The sequence below is a fragment of the Parasteatoda tepidariorum genome, chromosome 1, assembly GCF_043381705.1.
Source record: "Parasteatoda tepidariorum isolate YZ-2023 chromosome 1, CAS_Ptep_4.0, whole genome shotgun sequence".
Lineage (NCBI taxonomy): Eukaryota > Metazoa > Arthropoda > Arachnida > Araneae > Theridiidae > Parasteatoda > Parasteatoda tepidariorum.
In genome coordinates, this window is record NC_092204.1 from 73,167,701 (window position 1) to 73,186,316 (window position 18,616).

General features: G+C 26.3%; 1 protein-coding gene across 1 annotated transcript in view; it reads right to left on the reverse strand.

The window, feature by feature from the left end:
• LOC107447976 (Brf RNA polymerase III subunit) overlaps positions 1-12,088 on the reverse strand; it is a gene marked incomplete in the record, with an annotated part of 23,624 nt that extends 11,536 nt beyond the window's left edge. The window contains 11 exon segments of the mRNA XM_043041348.2: positions 1,015-1,302; positions 2,180-2,297; positions 2,746-2,866; positions 3,395-3,488; positions 3,608-3,757; positions 4,587-4,659; positions 4,750-4,781; positions 5,660-5,833; positions 7,818-7,883; positions 8,159-8,332; positions 11,699-12,088. Of these exon segments, the coding sequence (XP_042897282.1) occupies positions 1,015-1,302; positions 2,180-2,297; positions 2,746-2,866; positions 3,395-3,488; positions 3,608-3,757; positions 4,587-4,659; positions 4,750-4,781; positions 5,660-5,833; positions 7,818-7,883; positions 8,159-8,330 (1,288 nt within the window).
• Between the last annotated feature and the right edge of the window lie 6,528 nt (positions 12,089-18,616).

Genomic DNA, 18,616 nt, shown 5'->3' on the forward strand with positions numbered 1-18,616 from the left:
TTTTTTTTCTTCTTGCGAGGTAAGCGTCTTTTGTTAAAACAAAATGTTATCTAAAAGAAAAAACGAGAACTATGATCTCGCTCCAAAGAAGAAACGATTATTTCTTCTTCATAGGATTCTGATTATTTCTTCTTGATTATATTATATAGATTATTATTTTGATTAGTAAAAAATCTCTTAAGATGGGCCAGTTTTAAATTCACCCCATCATAATCTACGATCGAAACTTGACTAAATTTATTGGTTTTTCTGAAATTAACAGTGGAATTGAATTATAGTAAAATTTGGGGGCCATATTGGAATTTCCGAAAGAGATCCGAAGTTCGGCATTTCGTCAGTCCCGTGAGTGTCGGATTTAGGGTCCTATTCTTCCTTTTCTGTTTGCTTAAATTACAATTGCTGAGGTGCTAAATAGATTTCTAGCTTGCGATTTTTCCTTAAGCTGGGGTGGATACAAGATGCATACCTTTTAAATTTTCTCCTTATGCGATGTTTTTTTAAAATTATTATTTCGTTCATTTATTTTCTTACAGGCTGCTGCCGAAAGTTTGCTAAGAATTGGCGATGTTCTGCAGCAGATCGCGATACAGGAGAATATTTCGTCGACTTCGTTATTAATTTTTTTTAATAGTCCTTCTCTCAGAAAATTATTTAATCTTAAATAACTTTCCTTGACAAATTTCTTTGCTACTAAAAAAAAATATTTCGTTGGAAGCGCCGCTGCATCGGAAGCGCCGCATGTAGGAAAAAAACAACTTTTTTTTCGATAGCGCCGCGGCTCTTCCGCCGAAAAATACGGTACTTCTTTTTCAATTTAGTTAATATTATTTTATTCCAAAGAAAGAAACTAACAGTTAAGAAAAGTAACTACAAAAGTAAGAAAACACATGCTAAAATAATGCTGGTGTTTAATTCAAATTTCAAACTTCCATTTCATTTAAAATATCGAAATTAACTATTGCATTCATTAATATTTTTAAATATTGCTAGTGAGGAAATAAAAAAAAAAATTACTTTCAGAAACAGTGGTTTGTGAAGAAGACTTGCTGCTACCACCTTTCAACCCGATATCTGCTAAAGATGGTTCAATGATATGAGATGAATAACCAGAATCATTTGCTGATGATGCTGAATCTTCTATTATGTTGGATTCTTGCATGAAAATAGGGGCAAAATTATCAATGGATGTTTCACTTGAATCATTCTCTTGTATGATGTCTTTCAGTGAGTCAACGGTATTTTCAGCAACAAGCATATCGACACTTTTAAGAGAGCTTGTAGGAGGAGAGTCAATAGATTCTTCTGGAGGCATGAATATATATTTATGATTTATTTCCTTTTTTACAAGCATATATTTATAACTATATATTAAATAAATTTAAGCAGAAATAGAACTCTAACTATCTTGATTACTCAAGAACTGCTAGCTTTGACAATTAGATTTATGTAACCAAACAAGAGAAAGAATCTATAAATAATTTTGATTTCAATAAAAGTTAAGCATGTACTTTGGAAAAATTTACAACTAGTTAAATTATATTTTAACAGTAGCTTGCTTTTTAAAAAAATAAACAAACTTGGAAATAAAACAAAGTTAGTGTCGTCTTTAAACTTAGAAGTAAAACAAAAACATTTTTTATTTCAAATTGCTGACCTATAATTTATTAATAATGAACTAATATTTTAAAATATTCATTTTTAATTAACACTAACATAATTTTATTTTCTGCTTATATAAATTAAATAACAAAATGAAACATTAACTAAGCAGTAGTTTAACACTTAGAGGTTATGGATATAGATATGTTTCATATTTCAAGTTTGAAAAACAAAAATTAAGAGAGATTTTTTTTTCTTTCTTTGGAATGACTAATAATTAAAGAGTGCAATCCAAGAAGCAAAAAAGCTAAAATTTAGTTAACTCAATTTTGATTATTTGAGAATAAAATAATTTGAGCAACCAAAGATGAGAGCTTTATGAACAGATTTCTAATATCTTTATCTACATAAAAGTTGATTTCTTACAAAATTTGCTTGAACGTAATTTAACAAGTTTTAACACTAAGTTCTTGAAATTATAACCGTCGAAAAAAAGATTGACTTCAGCATAACCCTCAACTTGTTTTTTATAATGGAAAAATTTTGAAAACTGTCAAATGTAATTTGATTTGTTATTTACCTGCACCCATATTTTCATACATAGACTTCTTTTTAGAGTTTTCAAGAACTTTCTCAATCTCTTTTCTTATTTCTGTCACTTGTTTTTCAAGTTCCTTAGCTTTGTTTTCATCTTCTAGCTAAAAGAAATCAAAATCGAATTATGCACGAATTATCACTAATTTTTGTCATAATAAATCAAAAACTGAAAATTTCTTGTTTCTAATAGACAAAATCTAACTTTGTTTAATTAGAAAGATAAAATCAACAATTCAAAATTCTAACTTAAACCTTCCAAAAGGAAAATTCATAAAAACTAAGTTAAAAATAAAATTAAGTTAAGCCACCAATACTATCACAACTTGATATTTACATTCTCCAGATTACATTATTATATATTATTATAATGATAAATTGAAAACTGCAAGTTTCTATTTAATAAAAAAGTCTAATTTTTTTCAATTAGAAAAAAAGAGAATCAATAATTTAACAATTCTAATTTTAACCCACACAAAGGCAATAAAATTAATGTAATATCATAAAACGTGATAGACTCTTTAACAAATATTGTCATGCTTGCAAACTTACTTCACGTAACTTTCTACGAGCATTTTTAAAGCATGGAGGATCTTGTTCCTCAGATAAATTGACTTCCATGAAGTCATCTATAGAAAGTTTACCTGAAGGAGTATCACTAAATTCATTCAATCTGAAACATAAGTTTAATAATGAATGTAATAATCCAATTAACAGATAATATTAATGATGCACATTTTATTAGTGTATAATAGCTTTAAAAAAAATCAAAATTAATGTGAAAAAAATTATTATATAAATACAGTGAAACCTCCAGGAAAGATTCAGATAACAGGTAAATGTTCAAGATAATGATGATAATAAGTTATTTTGCGACATAAATATTGAATGCAAAACGCAACAATAAAAATTAAAAAGCCAAAATAGTTAACCATCGCTTTACAATAATTTCTGGTTCAGAGGACTACTGATAATTATTTTACAGTAATCTGATTCAAATTTCTGCATTTATCTTGTTTCAATGCAAATAATAGCTTGTGAATTATATAATTGCAAGAACTAATTAAATGAATGCATAAAAACTATAGTTGCCAAGTAAGAAAATAGTTGCAATTATACAAAGATAATTATAACCTAAATTTATATTATTATTAATAAACCTAGTTTAAAATAATGGAATGAGAAATCTATAACATACTACCTTTTCCTTACAGTAGCTTGACAAACTTTAACAACTTTTATAATATCATCTATAGTTCGGTTGAAGTTATATAACCTAGCAGCAACAAGCAATGCTGAAATATAATCATGAGATAAATAAAAAAAATTAAGAATAAATTCCTTTTAAAATAAACTATTTAGAATGCTTCAATGCCATTCATTCTAAAAACAAAGTAGAGTTAGAGGTTATTACCTGCCCCACATAAACCAGACGGTCTACGCCCCAAATGTATCCAGTCAGATCTCATCCTAGCTACTAATTTTGAGGCAACACAAACAACAGCTTCTTCTTTATCCCCGAATTCTAATTGATGAGCAAATCTTGCAATGTAAAGTGCAGGATCTAATTAGAAAATTTTCTTTAGTTCTCCAATGAATTTTAAATTTCATGTTGACATTTATTTAAGTTTTGAGAGTATTAATATATTCTAATTTCAGTTTCTCACTGTAACACATATAAGGAAACAATAGCAATTATTGAACATTTTCAATAAATATATAAGGTGGTCACTCTCCAGACCAAACTAAATTTCTTAAGATTTTTTCAGTAAAATTTCTTAACATCTTACAAAATTTTATATCATAAATTAGAGCAATTTTAAAATATTTACATATATATACAGTAAGAATTTATAATAAATGCAGAATTAATAATAAATGTTCATTTCTCCAACCTGCATTCATTTATTGCTTCACGCAAATTAAATGAATAATAAAGAATTCTAATTCATGTCTAATATATTCAGTATTAATTTTATTTTAAGCTCTACAGAGGTAGGAAATAATTTTTTAAAAAAGCTTATTTAATACAGAAAATGGAAAGAACAAAATCAATAATTTGAATTGTTTATTGAAATTATAGTGACAAGGAAAATAAATGAGAGCACTGTTGTATAAGTTTTATAAAATAATCATTGCTAAGAAAAAATTTTTTAATGTCTAATAAATAGATTAAAACACATTTAGCTTTGAATTATCAGTAATTATTAGTAATTATCAGTAATTATTGTTAATATCCCAAGAGTTTTCTGAACATACTGTAAAATTCCCCGAGCATTCAAGGTTCCCCTATTTCTCCAGATTCAGTTGAAAACTACTGATTTCTTCCCCATCTTACATATTTTTTTAAATCTTTTTTAATTAAAAGAAAAGAAATAAACATAATTAAATACCTAAAATTGGAGCCTGTATACAGAGAGCAGATGATAATTTCAGGTATGTTTTCCCCAACTCATACACATTAATCTAAAATAAAAATTCAATTACTATTTAAATATGTCCTTATCGATTAATATTTCATCAATGATATTAAATAATATGAAAAATAACTCTTACTTTGAGAATTTCACTAAAGTCCAAAAGCATATCGTAGAAAATGTTAAGAATTTGGCTTAAAAAAATTTCAAAATAGCAGATAAAGAGAGTAAACATAGAGTAAAATAAATAGCACTGCAGTACTGGCAGTAACACTATCTGTTGAGGGTATTTTTGCTAACAGCAGATATTTTGGTTGCAAAATTCTTTTTTAATTCTTCAACAAATATAGAGAAATTTTAGAATACACCCGTAAACAGGAGATAGTCGTGAAATACAGGAGCCTTCATTAAAATAGAAGAGTCTTCGTTAAAAAACAGGAGACTTGGCAGGTATAGGTATGGTAGTTAACTTAAAAATAATCAATTTGGAAATCTGATCTCATCCACTGTATTTTCCAAATAATGTCCTTTTTGGTCACAATTTATTTTGATTAATAGTTACTGGACTGTGAGACACACATGCTAGCATTCTAGATCTTGCAAGGAAAAAAAAAAGAAAAGAAAAAGTGTCAATATTTGAATTTTTTCGTTCTCTATTATGAATTTATATAACATTATAATGATTCAAAAATGCAGCAAATAGAGGTGGAAAATACTTAAAGTCCAAATAATTCGCTAAAACGAACAATTTGTTACTCTTTTTGCATAAATAAGCTCCAACTATTGCAAGAAATACTTTAAATCTTACTTGTAAACCCGAAAAATTTTGAATAAAAATTTAAAGCATAATAACAGGAATTTTTTATTAATACTAAATACATTTGGTCAAATTATGCTTTTGTGGAAAATTTGAATATTCATTATTTCTAATAAATTTAAGACTAAATTTGAAGTATAATTAAAGATAAGATATTCAACAACAACAAACACCATTCAATTTCTTCCTAGTTTCAATTAAGAAAAAGCATTTCAAAGAAATAAAAGGATACGAGGTGTGGATTCTTGTCGGCAATGCATATAGACACATGCTGCAACGACATGCGTACTTTTACGTCCTTTAGTCAATTGCTTTGAAAGAGCCATTCTATAAAATTTGTAGGCAGCATCAATTGCACGAGATTTTAATTGCAGTTTTAAAGCTAGTGATTCAATATTTTTCCTTGCTAAAAATAAAATGAAAATTTTATATAATGCAAAATATAAAAAAAATCATTCTATGAAAAATACACACTGTGCAGTTAATACACCTTACATACTTATACTATATGTAGCTATATATCAATAATATATACTGCTGTAGCTATAAATCAATATTTCATAAAAACTCAAAAGTATGAGTTGAAAACAAAAATTACATTTCCATAAATCCTTATTTCATTAAGAAACTCTTTTTAAATAAAGTCTTATTTTTTATTCATTTGAAATTTTAGATGGAAGGAAATTTTTAAGTTTTAATTTAAAACATAGAAATCTCTGAACAAAAACAGTGACAAAAAATGTTATGTGGGTATTTTTAGTGAATATTATTATTTTTTTTCAAATTGTTTTTGTGTGCACTCAAATCTAAATTTTCTACTCAAGAGCCTCTCTAGATTAAAATAATAAATAAAGTTAAAATAAAAAATCAATAAGTTATTCACAATTTTTAACTTTTTTCTACAACAGTTGAACAACTGGGGCTTGAAATGTTCAACACGTCATTTATTAGGTGGTTTACATATTTTAATCAGACATTCATTCACAAGTAGCATCCATTCATTCATCCACAGGCTCATTGGCCATTTAGCGAGCATACATGTGAGAGAAACATTATTTGAACAGAGATGTTGATTTTAGAGTTTATAGCATTAACTAAAATAATAATAGTAAATAAATTAAAGAAACTCTGAATGTGTTACATCAATTTAATTATATGCCAATTCACAAGCTGGGAATAGAAAATATTGAGGGAATTATAAAGTAGTCAGTAATTCAAAATAAAAAATAATTTTAAATTGAATTCAATTCCTTAACAATAATGTAACAATTAAAGAAAACATTAACAAATAAAGAAAACATGACATTAACAATTAAGAAAACATATTAACATTGCTCTGGCATTTTGTATCAACTAAAGTTGCTAAGATGATGAAAATTTTATAAAGTCAAAAACATGGATAAAATGATCCCATTTCAAGGGGAATTGCAACACAAAGTGAAAAACCCTGATAATAACTTGATATAACAATACCAATTCATAAACTATACATGTTTAATATAGTTTTTTAAAACTAAGATTTATAATTCAATTACCTACCAATGAAAAACATCACACCTTTATAGTAACTGATTTAAGAAAAATTTAGCTGTTAAAAGAAACGTGATTGCATCGGATTTTAAAATCACATGAATATGATTCATGATATTGGATTTTAAAGAACACATAAATACAAATCGGTATGTTGAATTTTTAAATTGCATAAATACGAGCTGCGATGCATAACTATTAGATTACGTGAATACAAATTGCAATATGTAACTGTTAAATCAAGTCTAAATACAAAAAGCGATGTTTTAAAAACACGTGAACACAAATAGCGACATTCAATTTTAAATTTGCATGAATACGGATAGTGATACTGATTTTAAAAACAGATAAATACAAATCCCAAATTGAATTTTTAAATCACTTGAATGCAAATTGCCATGTACAATTTTAAAATTGAGTTACTTTTAAATCAGGCTATCGGTTTTTGATATTAAAATCACCTGAATAAAATTGTGATATAAGCAAATTTCTGTTTAATTTCAAATAATAAAAATTTCGAAAATCTGACAATCATAAATAATCAATTTAGAGGAAGAATAACATGTATGAAAATGTCTGTTTAACACAATTTAGTGAAAGTTTTGAAATTTGAATTTTAAATAGTTTAAGTCGGCAGAACTTCCGTTGGATTATATGTTTGATACATTCGCGGAAGTCCGCGAATCAATGATCTTAAGATAAGTGGAATTACGTGAAATTTTTGGAAAAATCACATGCCCTGCTCCAAGTTTTTAGACCTGGAAGGATGATACGAAAAACTCGGAATTCCAGGGTACACCCATAATACAATCAGCCCTGGAAGGTATATATATAAATTAAGTCAGTTTAAATTAACTTACCATTTAATAATGTTATAGCTCTAGACTCTTTTTCACTACTTGATCGGTGGAATCCATATGGTCCCTCTAAAATGAAAATAGTTTCCAAAATTTTAAACTCCCATTCAATTTCAATAAATAATGAAAAAAAAAAACTTTTACAAATTATTGAAAGTTTAAGAATGTTAATTATTTTTAAAGAGCATTAAATTTATTTAATTCACATGATATTTATTTACAATGAGTTTAATTAATTTCAAATAAAAAAATGACAAGATTTTTATTGTAAAACAAATGTTATTAAAAACCTTCCTTTGGCAATCAAAACTATTAAAAAAAAGAAGGGTTAACTAAAAAATTACCGTCAAATTTTATCAAACTTCCAACAGCCCGAGTAGCTCCTGTAGAGTCAGGCATATATTGCACATCTGTAACAATACCACAATCCTCTAATACAGAACCACATTGTCTACAAACTGAATCTACACGACCAGAGTCTGTATCAATATCAGTAGAGCCACACTGACACTGCATTTCTGAAAACAAAATATATATTATTTTATATAAAGCTAAATACAAATAATTTAAACTAATTACACTTTATTTAACTATATTTAATTGCAAGGACTATGGCATATGATTATACTTTGTATTATACATATCTCATTTAATCATACTGAATTATTATATTAACTCAGTAATAGTCTGATAAATAAGTCATAACCTTAAATTTAATGAATAACCGTAAATAATTAACAAAAATGAATGTAACACATTTTTTAATACATAAAAAAAACTACATCTACCCAGTTTTGACATCAAATTAAAAAATAGAGCCATAAAATTTTTAATGGGTTTGCTCAAACGTAAGATTAGAAAGAAAAGAAAAAAGTGTTTAAGATAAGAAAAGTAAATTTTGGGTAAAAACACACAAACTAATAGGTATATGGGTAAAATATCAACTAATCATTTAGTTTTTAAAAATTAATTAGTTTGCATTCAGATTTCTCATACAACTTGTTTTAAATTCACTTAAATTCAAACTTATAAAATTTTCCATTAACTAGCACTATAATATTTTTCAAGAAGCTGATGGCAAGAGAATAATATTAAAAAAAAATTACATGAGAATTAAATTTTAATAAACTGCATTAAGAATCAAATAACTTCATAAATTTTAAGTATAAAGAGTAATATTTCCAACTAAAAACTTATTTATTATTTTTTAAAGTAGATCTTTTAATTACTATCACGTTTTTCATAGCTTTAGATATAAATTTTATTCATAAAAATGTAGATTAAATTTTTAAATGTAGAATATAAAAAATTTCATTGACATGCAACACAAATGTACTTAATATTAAAAGAGTGAAATAATTACATACACTTGTTAAAGAAACATTTATTAAAGAAACATTTATTAAAGATTAAACAATTTAATGAAAATTTGTTTAATTAAATGAAAAAACAAATAACTTCATAAATTAAATACATTAAAAAGTACTAAAAATCAGTTAGAATGTAAAACAAAATTTCATTGCATATTGTGTTGATAGATGGCAGCACCTCATAATTTGTCACTCTTGGCATAAAAAAAATAAGTACTCTAGGAAAAGTTTTTCACTCTTTTACCAAGATACAATTATTTAATTTAGTGATTATCTTTTAGAAATATCATAAGAGTATATATAAAGATATATATATTTATACATAAATAAATTAAAATGGAGATGTCAAATAACCTGTTCAATGTAGGTAATTTTTTTTTTATAATTCAATTATAATATTTCAGAATTAAATAGAAACTTATGTTTCAGTTTGTTAATCAAAAAATATGATCTACTAGTATATATATATAGATCTATATTTTAATTAAAAAGGCTTAATATTGGAAAAGGCATTGAAACACAATTTAAGCAAAGATTTTGGCATTCAACCTCTTGAGATGCTAAAACTTTCTTACAGTTTTCTAAAATAAATTAAAAATCATTAGTTTGTTATAAAATAAATGATAGTGTAACAGCATTATACTGCCATTTATTTTACAACAAATATCTTCGGTCCATTCTTCAAATTAAATAATATTTTTACAATATTTTGCTTTTTTATTAAAAAACTTTTTATTGGATGTGAAAAATAAATTTTATAACTAATTTCCTTAATTACAATTTATGTATGGTAATAACTGTTTGAACAAATTCATTGAACATAACAATTTTCATACATTAAGAGAGATAAGTTCAATGAACGAAACTTTTTTTTTTTAACAAACCACAGTTCATTTTAAACTAAAAACAGTAACTTCAGTTAAAAACAATATTTAAAAAAAAGGAATTTCTAAATTCTCATGTCAACTTTTATTCTGTTAAATGTATCACTTAGATATAATTTTTATAAAATTATACCTGATTGTCAAAGTGATTAAAATTTTTAATTAATAATAATATCTTGCGTATTTTAGGGATGCAATTTTTAATACTTAATATGGTCTATTACAGAAAGATTACAACAATATAAGCAAAAAATACTTTCTATTTAACAAAAACATGCCAAAGTCTTAGAATACAAATTTTTTTTATAATTATTTAAAAAAAAATAGTTTTATATGATTAATCTATCAAATATGCATTTGGGGCACCCTCCTCAAAGATTTTGCTATTGATATAATTTTAAATAAGTAAAATAAGATTTATATTTTAAAATAGCTAAATTAATAAGCAAACAAAAATTCAACTTTGTCCCTACAGTTAAAATTTATTATTTTCAATATATTTAATTATATATTATTTTTATGAAATGTAACACAATTTATAAGTAATATTTGTTTATTTATTCTCTTATTGATGGTTTTAAAATTTGCCTTATAATAAACTACTTGCGCCATTCATTTTTTATTTTTTTTTACTTTGATGTTAATAGTTAAAAAAATTACTAATGAGATGACATGAATAATGAAAAATTGGAAAAAGGCCCAAATAACTCAGATTAGTATTGCTGGATTAAACTTTTAAAAATTAAGTAAAAAAATATTAGACAAAATAAAAAAAAACTTTCAAATTTAATTATATTTTACAACTAATATTTGCCCCTCTTCTTTCTTGATTTAAAATCTTTAATGTACTTCATAAATATATACAAATACACTTCTAATTTTTGTAGTTATGGCTATCAAAATCAAACACAATAATGCCTTCAATAAACAAATTAAATCTATATGCATATATATATATATTTATATATATGTATAGATCAAACCCTTTTGATTTGCAGTTAACTCATGTTTTGTCCCAATATATACTTTTTAAATTTTCTTTTGGAAATACTACAATAACTTTAGACAGCAATGTTTGATGAAGAAAAATTTCAATTATACATGGATTTATTATAGAAATCACTCCCATATGAATTTAAAAAATTAAAAAAAAAAGTTTTAAATGTTTTTTTCTTTATCAATACCAAAAATTGCATTAGTAATAATTAAGTAATAATAAAAAAATTACATTATTAATAATAAAGCCAAAATATCTAGAATTTTTTATGTACAAACACAAAGCTTAATTAATAATAAATATTGAAAACACCAAATAAGTTAAACTTATCTCTACATTCTTAAAATAAAAACTTCATGCGAGAAGATGATTAAAATTAATTACTAATATTCACTTTCGTGTGCAATTAAGCAGCTAACCATGATTAACATAACAATTTTTACATTACATCATTCATTTTATAAATTATCTATCCACGTGTAGGTTCGAACCAACTACCCCATGATACGGAGGTTACCGATAATGGTCGACTCCTGCCTCTCGGCTATGAAATGCAACCTCTATTTTCTTTACTTTCGATTGATAAGCAAAATGAACTTTTTAAAAACGTTTACAATTTTTAATATAACTTACCTGTTAATTATGAAACACAGCGGCACTATAAAGTTTTGTATTTCTAAACATGCAATGATTATGGTTTTAGCACTCTTATCCCAATTCTTTTTCAAAGATATTATGAAATGATATTGTTTCTAAGATTTGGTTTCAAAGAGTATTAACAAAACAGGAATTAAACTTCTGTTATATTCCTTACGATATACTTTTTTAAATGACAAAGATGAGGTGTTAGGTTTATTCGATTGTTACATACGTAAATAAATAAGCAAAACGTAAATGTCTGATTGTTCAAAAAACCAGAGTTTAAGTGCGCACGAAATGTTTTCAACGTTTAAGTTTCCTTCTTTTCTGAAAGTTATAATACTCTGTCATCATTACGAACTGTAAATGTTTCGTACTTTTCAGACTGATTTTGTTGATGATTGAATGAAAAACTTGTAGTTGGAACGAGTTTTTGAAAGAAACGAATCACTTCTTAACTATGTGTCAACCACGGCAGCCATGTAGTAAATTTGGTTCCTGCCGGTTTTTTACGTATCAACTTTGGTTTCAGCAATCTATAATGAATCTTGACACTGTTTACACATATATTTGCCATTCAACAATAAATAAAGAGTTAGTTATGTTTGTAGGTTTTGTAAGTAAGATTCCGAATTCGCAATCGCAACGCTCGAGTACACCCTCTAGCGGATAGGTTATTTTCAGGCTTTAGGTCTATCAGAATCATTAAATGAGTAGGACGTCATTTTTTTTAGCAGCAAATAAAAAACAAAATTTCCGTATGGAAAATGCTGGAAAACTTGAAAAAACGATCCAAAACATTGGTAAATATTTCTGAAACAAAAAGCGCCCAACATTTGAAGAACAATTTCTCAATAATTTTTACCTTTCTATTATCCAGAAATTCTTTTGCTAAATTTAATGATATAACATGAAAGACATTTTTAAACTTTACGTTCCATAGTTTTAAGAATCTTATTACTTCAAAAATTAAAATGAACAAAAAGTATAAATAAAGCCTCATAATTTTATGAAATTTAATTTTGTAAAAAAAGTTCTTTGACAACAATTTTTATCAAAAAATTTCAAGTTTCAATAGAAATCATTATTTAGAAACAAAAAACGTAAAATAAAGAATGCTTACGAAACAAAGAAAAGAAAAAAAAAATTCATCTTTGTCGCCATTTTTTAGTGCTACGAAAATTCGTCTTTGGGATTTGCCAAAAACAAAACAAGATGAAATTTTAATTTTTCAAGAGCGAAATATTTCACCAAAAAAAAAAAAACGAAAATGTACCAATTCCTATGACATGAAACTTTTTCTAGGTAAACGTGCGTTTTGGAAATGTTATCTCATTATCATCGCGACATCATCAGGTGAACGAAAATATAGTTTGTTTTGAATCTATGTTAAATTTTATATCGGCTCATTTTTCACCGAAATCCGATTGACTACTTTGATCTTAAATAAAGTGTTTTATTTTTATGATTTGTTGCAAAAATTTCTGGTGTAGAATGGCGGCACTTAAAAACTGCCAAATCTGTAGCTGCGGTGGCGTTAATACATAAGTATCAAATTTTTATTCCATACTTTTCTGAATCATATTACTTCAAACATTAGAATATGCAAGAAGTATGCATAAATACATAATGTTGTACCATTTAATTTTCAAAAAAAGTATTTTGACGACAATTTTTATCTAAAAATTCCTCATATTGAAATAAAAAAACTGTCATATTGTTTCTTTTTTTCTTTCTTATAGTTCTTAATCAGACGTAAAACCATTCTGTTAAGAACTATCATCAAATAGGAAAAAAAAGTTATTCGCAAGCAAATTTCTTATTATAAAAATCAAAATAAATTTTTTATTCGCGATCGGAACGAACTATAGGGGGCGTTGTTGTATGAGACGAATACCTGCGATTTCTATATGAACAGTCATTCAGTTACTCAGGAGGCGTCTCTAATGTAGTGTGAAGCATTGTAACGCTCCTTCTTTATTGCGGCTTAGTAAATTTAAAAAAGAAAAATTCTTGATATTCTTTCTTATGCAAACGAAAACAAAATGGTATTTCCTCTTTTTAGAGAAAGAACATCCAAAACACATCGGAAAAATATTTGTACATGAACAGAAAGAAATATGTATATTCTTATAAGAGTTAAAACCTAATGTCCGAGAAATTGTTTTACTAAATTTTATGATTTAACATGAAAGGCTCATTTAAACTTTACATATGTAAATATATTCCATAGTTTTACGAATCATATTACTTCAAAAAAAGTTTTTTAAAAAAAGTTTTTTGACAACAATTTTTATCAAAACATTTTAAGTTTCAATGAAAATTATTATTTAGAAACTAAAAAACGTAAAATAAAAGATGCTTACGAAACAAAACAGCAAGAAAAGAAAAACAATTCTTTTTTGACGCCATTTTTTAGTGCAAAGAAAATTCGTCTTTGGGATTTGCCAAAAACAAAACAAGATGCAATTTTGTTTTTTCAGGAGCGAAATATTTCACCTAAAAAACGAAATTCCCATGACATGAAACTTTACCTTGATAAACGTACGTTTTGGAAATGTTATTTCATTTAGAATCTTATTTATTAGAGTCAATATGGCGACAGAAATGGAGATTGTTAAGATAGAGAAGAAAATATAGATTGTTTTGAATCTATGTTAACTCTATATTGGCCAATTTCCCACCGAAATCCGATTGACTACTTTGATTTAAATAAAGTGTTTCATTATATGATTTGTCACAAAAATTTTAGGTGTAGATTGGCGGCACTTAAAAACCTCCAAATCTACAGCTGCTGTGGCGTTAATGCATAAGTACCAAATTTTTATTCATACTTTTTTGAATCATGAACATTAGAATATGCAAATTCTTGAAACATTAGAATATGCAAGAAGTATACATAAACACATAATGTTATACCATTTACGTTTTCAAAAAAAATATTTTGACAACAATTTTTATCGAAAAATTATAAACTAAAAACGGAAAATAACGAATTCTTAGGATAAAAAACGATTTTAAGAATTCTTTACATTGAAATAAAAACTTTCATATTGTTTCTTTTCTTATTATTCTTATAGTTCTTAATCAGATATAAAAAACCATTCTGTAGAGAACTATCATCAAGTGTAAGGTAAGTGTTATGATTTTTATAATTATAAAAATCATAACACTTACCTTCTTTATAAATCCGCAGAATTCCAAATGAAATTTTCTTCGTTTGAAAGTTTTATTTTCAAATAATATGTACATAGATTATCCCTTTATTACTTTTAGATAACATACCACACATCAAAATTTTATAATTGTAAGATCTCGATATGAATTTGAATATGTAGATTAAAAACAGAGCAGCTGAATTCTAGTTGAAATTATCTATTCTTTCAAAACTAAAAAATACTTACCAAGAAAACGATAAAAAATTTATTAATCATCAGCACAAATGACACTATTTCAAGTAATTTGGTTGATTCTTTATTGTTGTTTTCCGAATTATATAGATACGGAAATATATACTGTTCTATAACAAAGAAGAATATTCTATAACTATTGAAGTTCTTGACTTTCTGAATTCACATTTATTTATTGGAATGACGAAAGCAATGTTGACTTCATTTTAATTTGTAATGAATTGAAGACAGAAAAAATTATTTTACCGTAATATACACATCTGTAACAGCAAGTGATCATGTAATCTTCAAATGCTTGGCGTGTTCTGCTTCAATGTTTGGCGTTTTCTGGTTAATTTTTTCAAGTTCTTCTACCTTTTCCTTAGGGAAATTTTGCTGCTAAGAAAATGGCGTACGTCATTAGCAATGGTTATGATGGAACTAATGCTTGATATTTTCAGGCTCCCGCTAGAGGGCGTACTCGAGCGTTGCGATCACGAATTATAAAAATAATAATTTATAAAGAAGGTGAGTACCTTCTTTATAAATCCGGAGAATTCCAAATGAAGTGTTCTTCTGTAGTAGTTCTATGTAGATCTCGGAGCTTATTAAAAACCTGAAGATTGTAGTTTTTTCTACAGTTTTGCTAGTTCTTTTTAATTTTGCATGCGTTTGATCATGTAATCATATCACTGCTTGCAATTTACCTTATAAGAATTTTTTTTACGCTTTCAACTTATGAATTTTTTAAAAATTTCTCAAGAAATACTTCGAGGATTGTTTTGCAACTTTAAAAGTGTTTAAGTATTGTGATTTTTCATACTCATCAATAGAGCTCAAAGCTTTCAGCGATATGAGAGACCGGTAATAAATTATGAGCAAAACAAGTATTTTTGAACATTCTATGAAGAAAAAAAATAGCAGTAAGCTTATTACGTGTATCGATTACTTTGGTTTTAATTAGCAATAATTGCATAAAATTTTGTAAATTTTACAGAGATAGGGGCAGTTTTTTTATTTATAAAAAACGAATCTTTTTGTCCTTTTTCCTTCTTTCTCTTTTTTGCTATAACTTTGAAAACATTCAATAAAATGAAGCAAAATTTTTGGATCAATTTTAGCTTTTTGAAAATTATTATTTTGAGATGAAAATTTTTTTTTAAAAAAATGATGCAATATATGAATATTTAAAGCAGTTTTTTTCCTACTGCGCATGAGCAGAAAAATTGAAGATTTTATTTCCTTTCTATTTCTTCATAATTTTGTAGTGAATCGTATTTGGTAACTAAAGAAAAAGGCCCAATCTGAATAACGTGTAAATTTAACAAGCTAATTAGTTTCTAGCAGTAGTAAAAATTTCTATCAGTAGTCTTCATCTGTAAGAAGTTTTTGGACTATTTAAAAGAAAGCTCTTAATCATAAGATATTTTCCAGAAATTTCTTTTGTATTATAGTATAAAATGAAATAACAAAGGGGGAAAATAACTAACAATGATAGTCCGTATACAAAATGTGATGATATAAGGAAAGAACGCATACTTGGCAAAGCATACTTTTATCCCCCACAATACCGGTGTCATGCTTAATAAATCATGTTGAATAGTATAAAATAAAATTCAGGAAAAATAATATATAGGGTTATTATATAGAGTTTTCCTTAAACAATTTGCAAGAACTACTTAAATTTCTAGAAACTTTTTTAGTTTTCAAGATAGTCAAATCAAACTTTTTTCATTTATCAAATAAAGTTGATCGCAAAGTTATGGTCCCGCAGTGGACTGATCGTTAAGACACGGTTCCCAGCAGATCACCGAAGTCAAGCATCACTAGCTGCGGTCAGTGAGCGGGTGGGTGACCACTTGGATCAGTCTGCGTAGGGACCGAGGGTGTGCGGTATTGGTCCTCGTTAAACTGTGCTACCGTAAAGTGCTCGACTTCGCGCGCAGGTCGTCGGGCTACAGAAGCGGGGGTGCCATCCCCTCCGCAGAGGATCAAAATTGTGATGGCATGTCTTCGGATAACCTCCGGGATGTATCCCAGACCGTTGCCAATAGCCCATTGTGCAGCTCTACTGCGACGTAAATTAACAACAACAACAACAACACAAAGTTATGAAAAAAGATTTTTTTAAAATATTTTTTCCGTGCATGCCCAGCATGAAAAAATTACTTAAATTGCTCATATATTGCGCAATTTCAAATGAATTTTTTTAAAATTTTAAAATGAAAATTTTTATATTAATTAAAAAATTTTCCAAAAATTCTGTTAATTGTTTTGAATATTTTTAAAGCTATATCGAAAAAACTAAGATAAAATATTATTATATATATTTTTTTATAGATAAAAATGTCCATATCTCCATCAATATTTAAGCTAGGTTCACGAAATTTTTTGAAATTATTGCAAATAACACCCTAAGTAAGAGACACAAATTACAAGCTTACGGCTAAATTTTTCTGGCATATATTCAAAAATACTTTTTTTTGTTCATTATTTACTGCCGGTCTCTTAAACCTCTGAAAGCTTTTCAAATTTAATGATAAGTTTAAAAAACTACGTGATCTAAATATTTCTAAAATTATTGAATAGTCCTTTAAGTTTTTATTGAGAAATTTAAACAAATGTCAAAAACTGAATGTGTCTCTTCCATTAATGTAGGGTAGAGTGGGGTAATGTAGGGTGGTAATGTAGGGTAATGTAGGGTCGATATTTTTGCTTGCCACTGTAACAGTAAACTCTTTTTAAATCTGGTTTTCACCTGCTCCTTAGACATTCGCTTTTGTTATACATAGAAGGATTTATTTTTTAACATCTTAAATAAATGATTCATTTTGTTAACTCAGGGCAGTGACGTAGTTACGGAAAGGGTTAGGGGGTTCAAACCCCATCAGCAATTATACATTATTTGATTAATGAGTTATTGTACGGTGAGTATAGGATGTAGCTTTAAAACTATTTTCATTATTGATTTTTGGTTGTTTAAGCATTTGGAGGAAATAAAATTTATATATATATATATATGTATATATAGATATAATTATTATTTATTTTCAAATGTCTATTGCTGTCGTAAAGGAATGCGTCCAAAAGAGAACCTTTACGTTTTTCTATCAATTTTTTTATTATTTTTCTAATTATATTTTCTAATTATATTTTTCATTACTTTTCTAATTATATAATATTTTAAAAAAGATATAGCAATAAGCTTATTACGTGTATCTATTAATTTAGCTCTTATTAGCTATAATTGCATAAAATTTCGTAAATTTTACGGAGATATGGACAGTTTTCTTATTTATAAAAATGAATCTGTTTGTTTTTCTTTCGTTCTTTTTTTTGCTATAACTTTAAAAACATTAAATAAAATTAGGCAAAATTTTTTGGATCAATTTTAAATTTTTGCAAAATTATTATTTTGAAATTTAAAAAAAAAGAAGAAAAGTTAAAAATGATGCAATATATGAATATTTAAAGTACTTAGGAATTATATTATGCATGTACAATAATTATATATATATATATA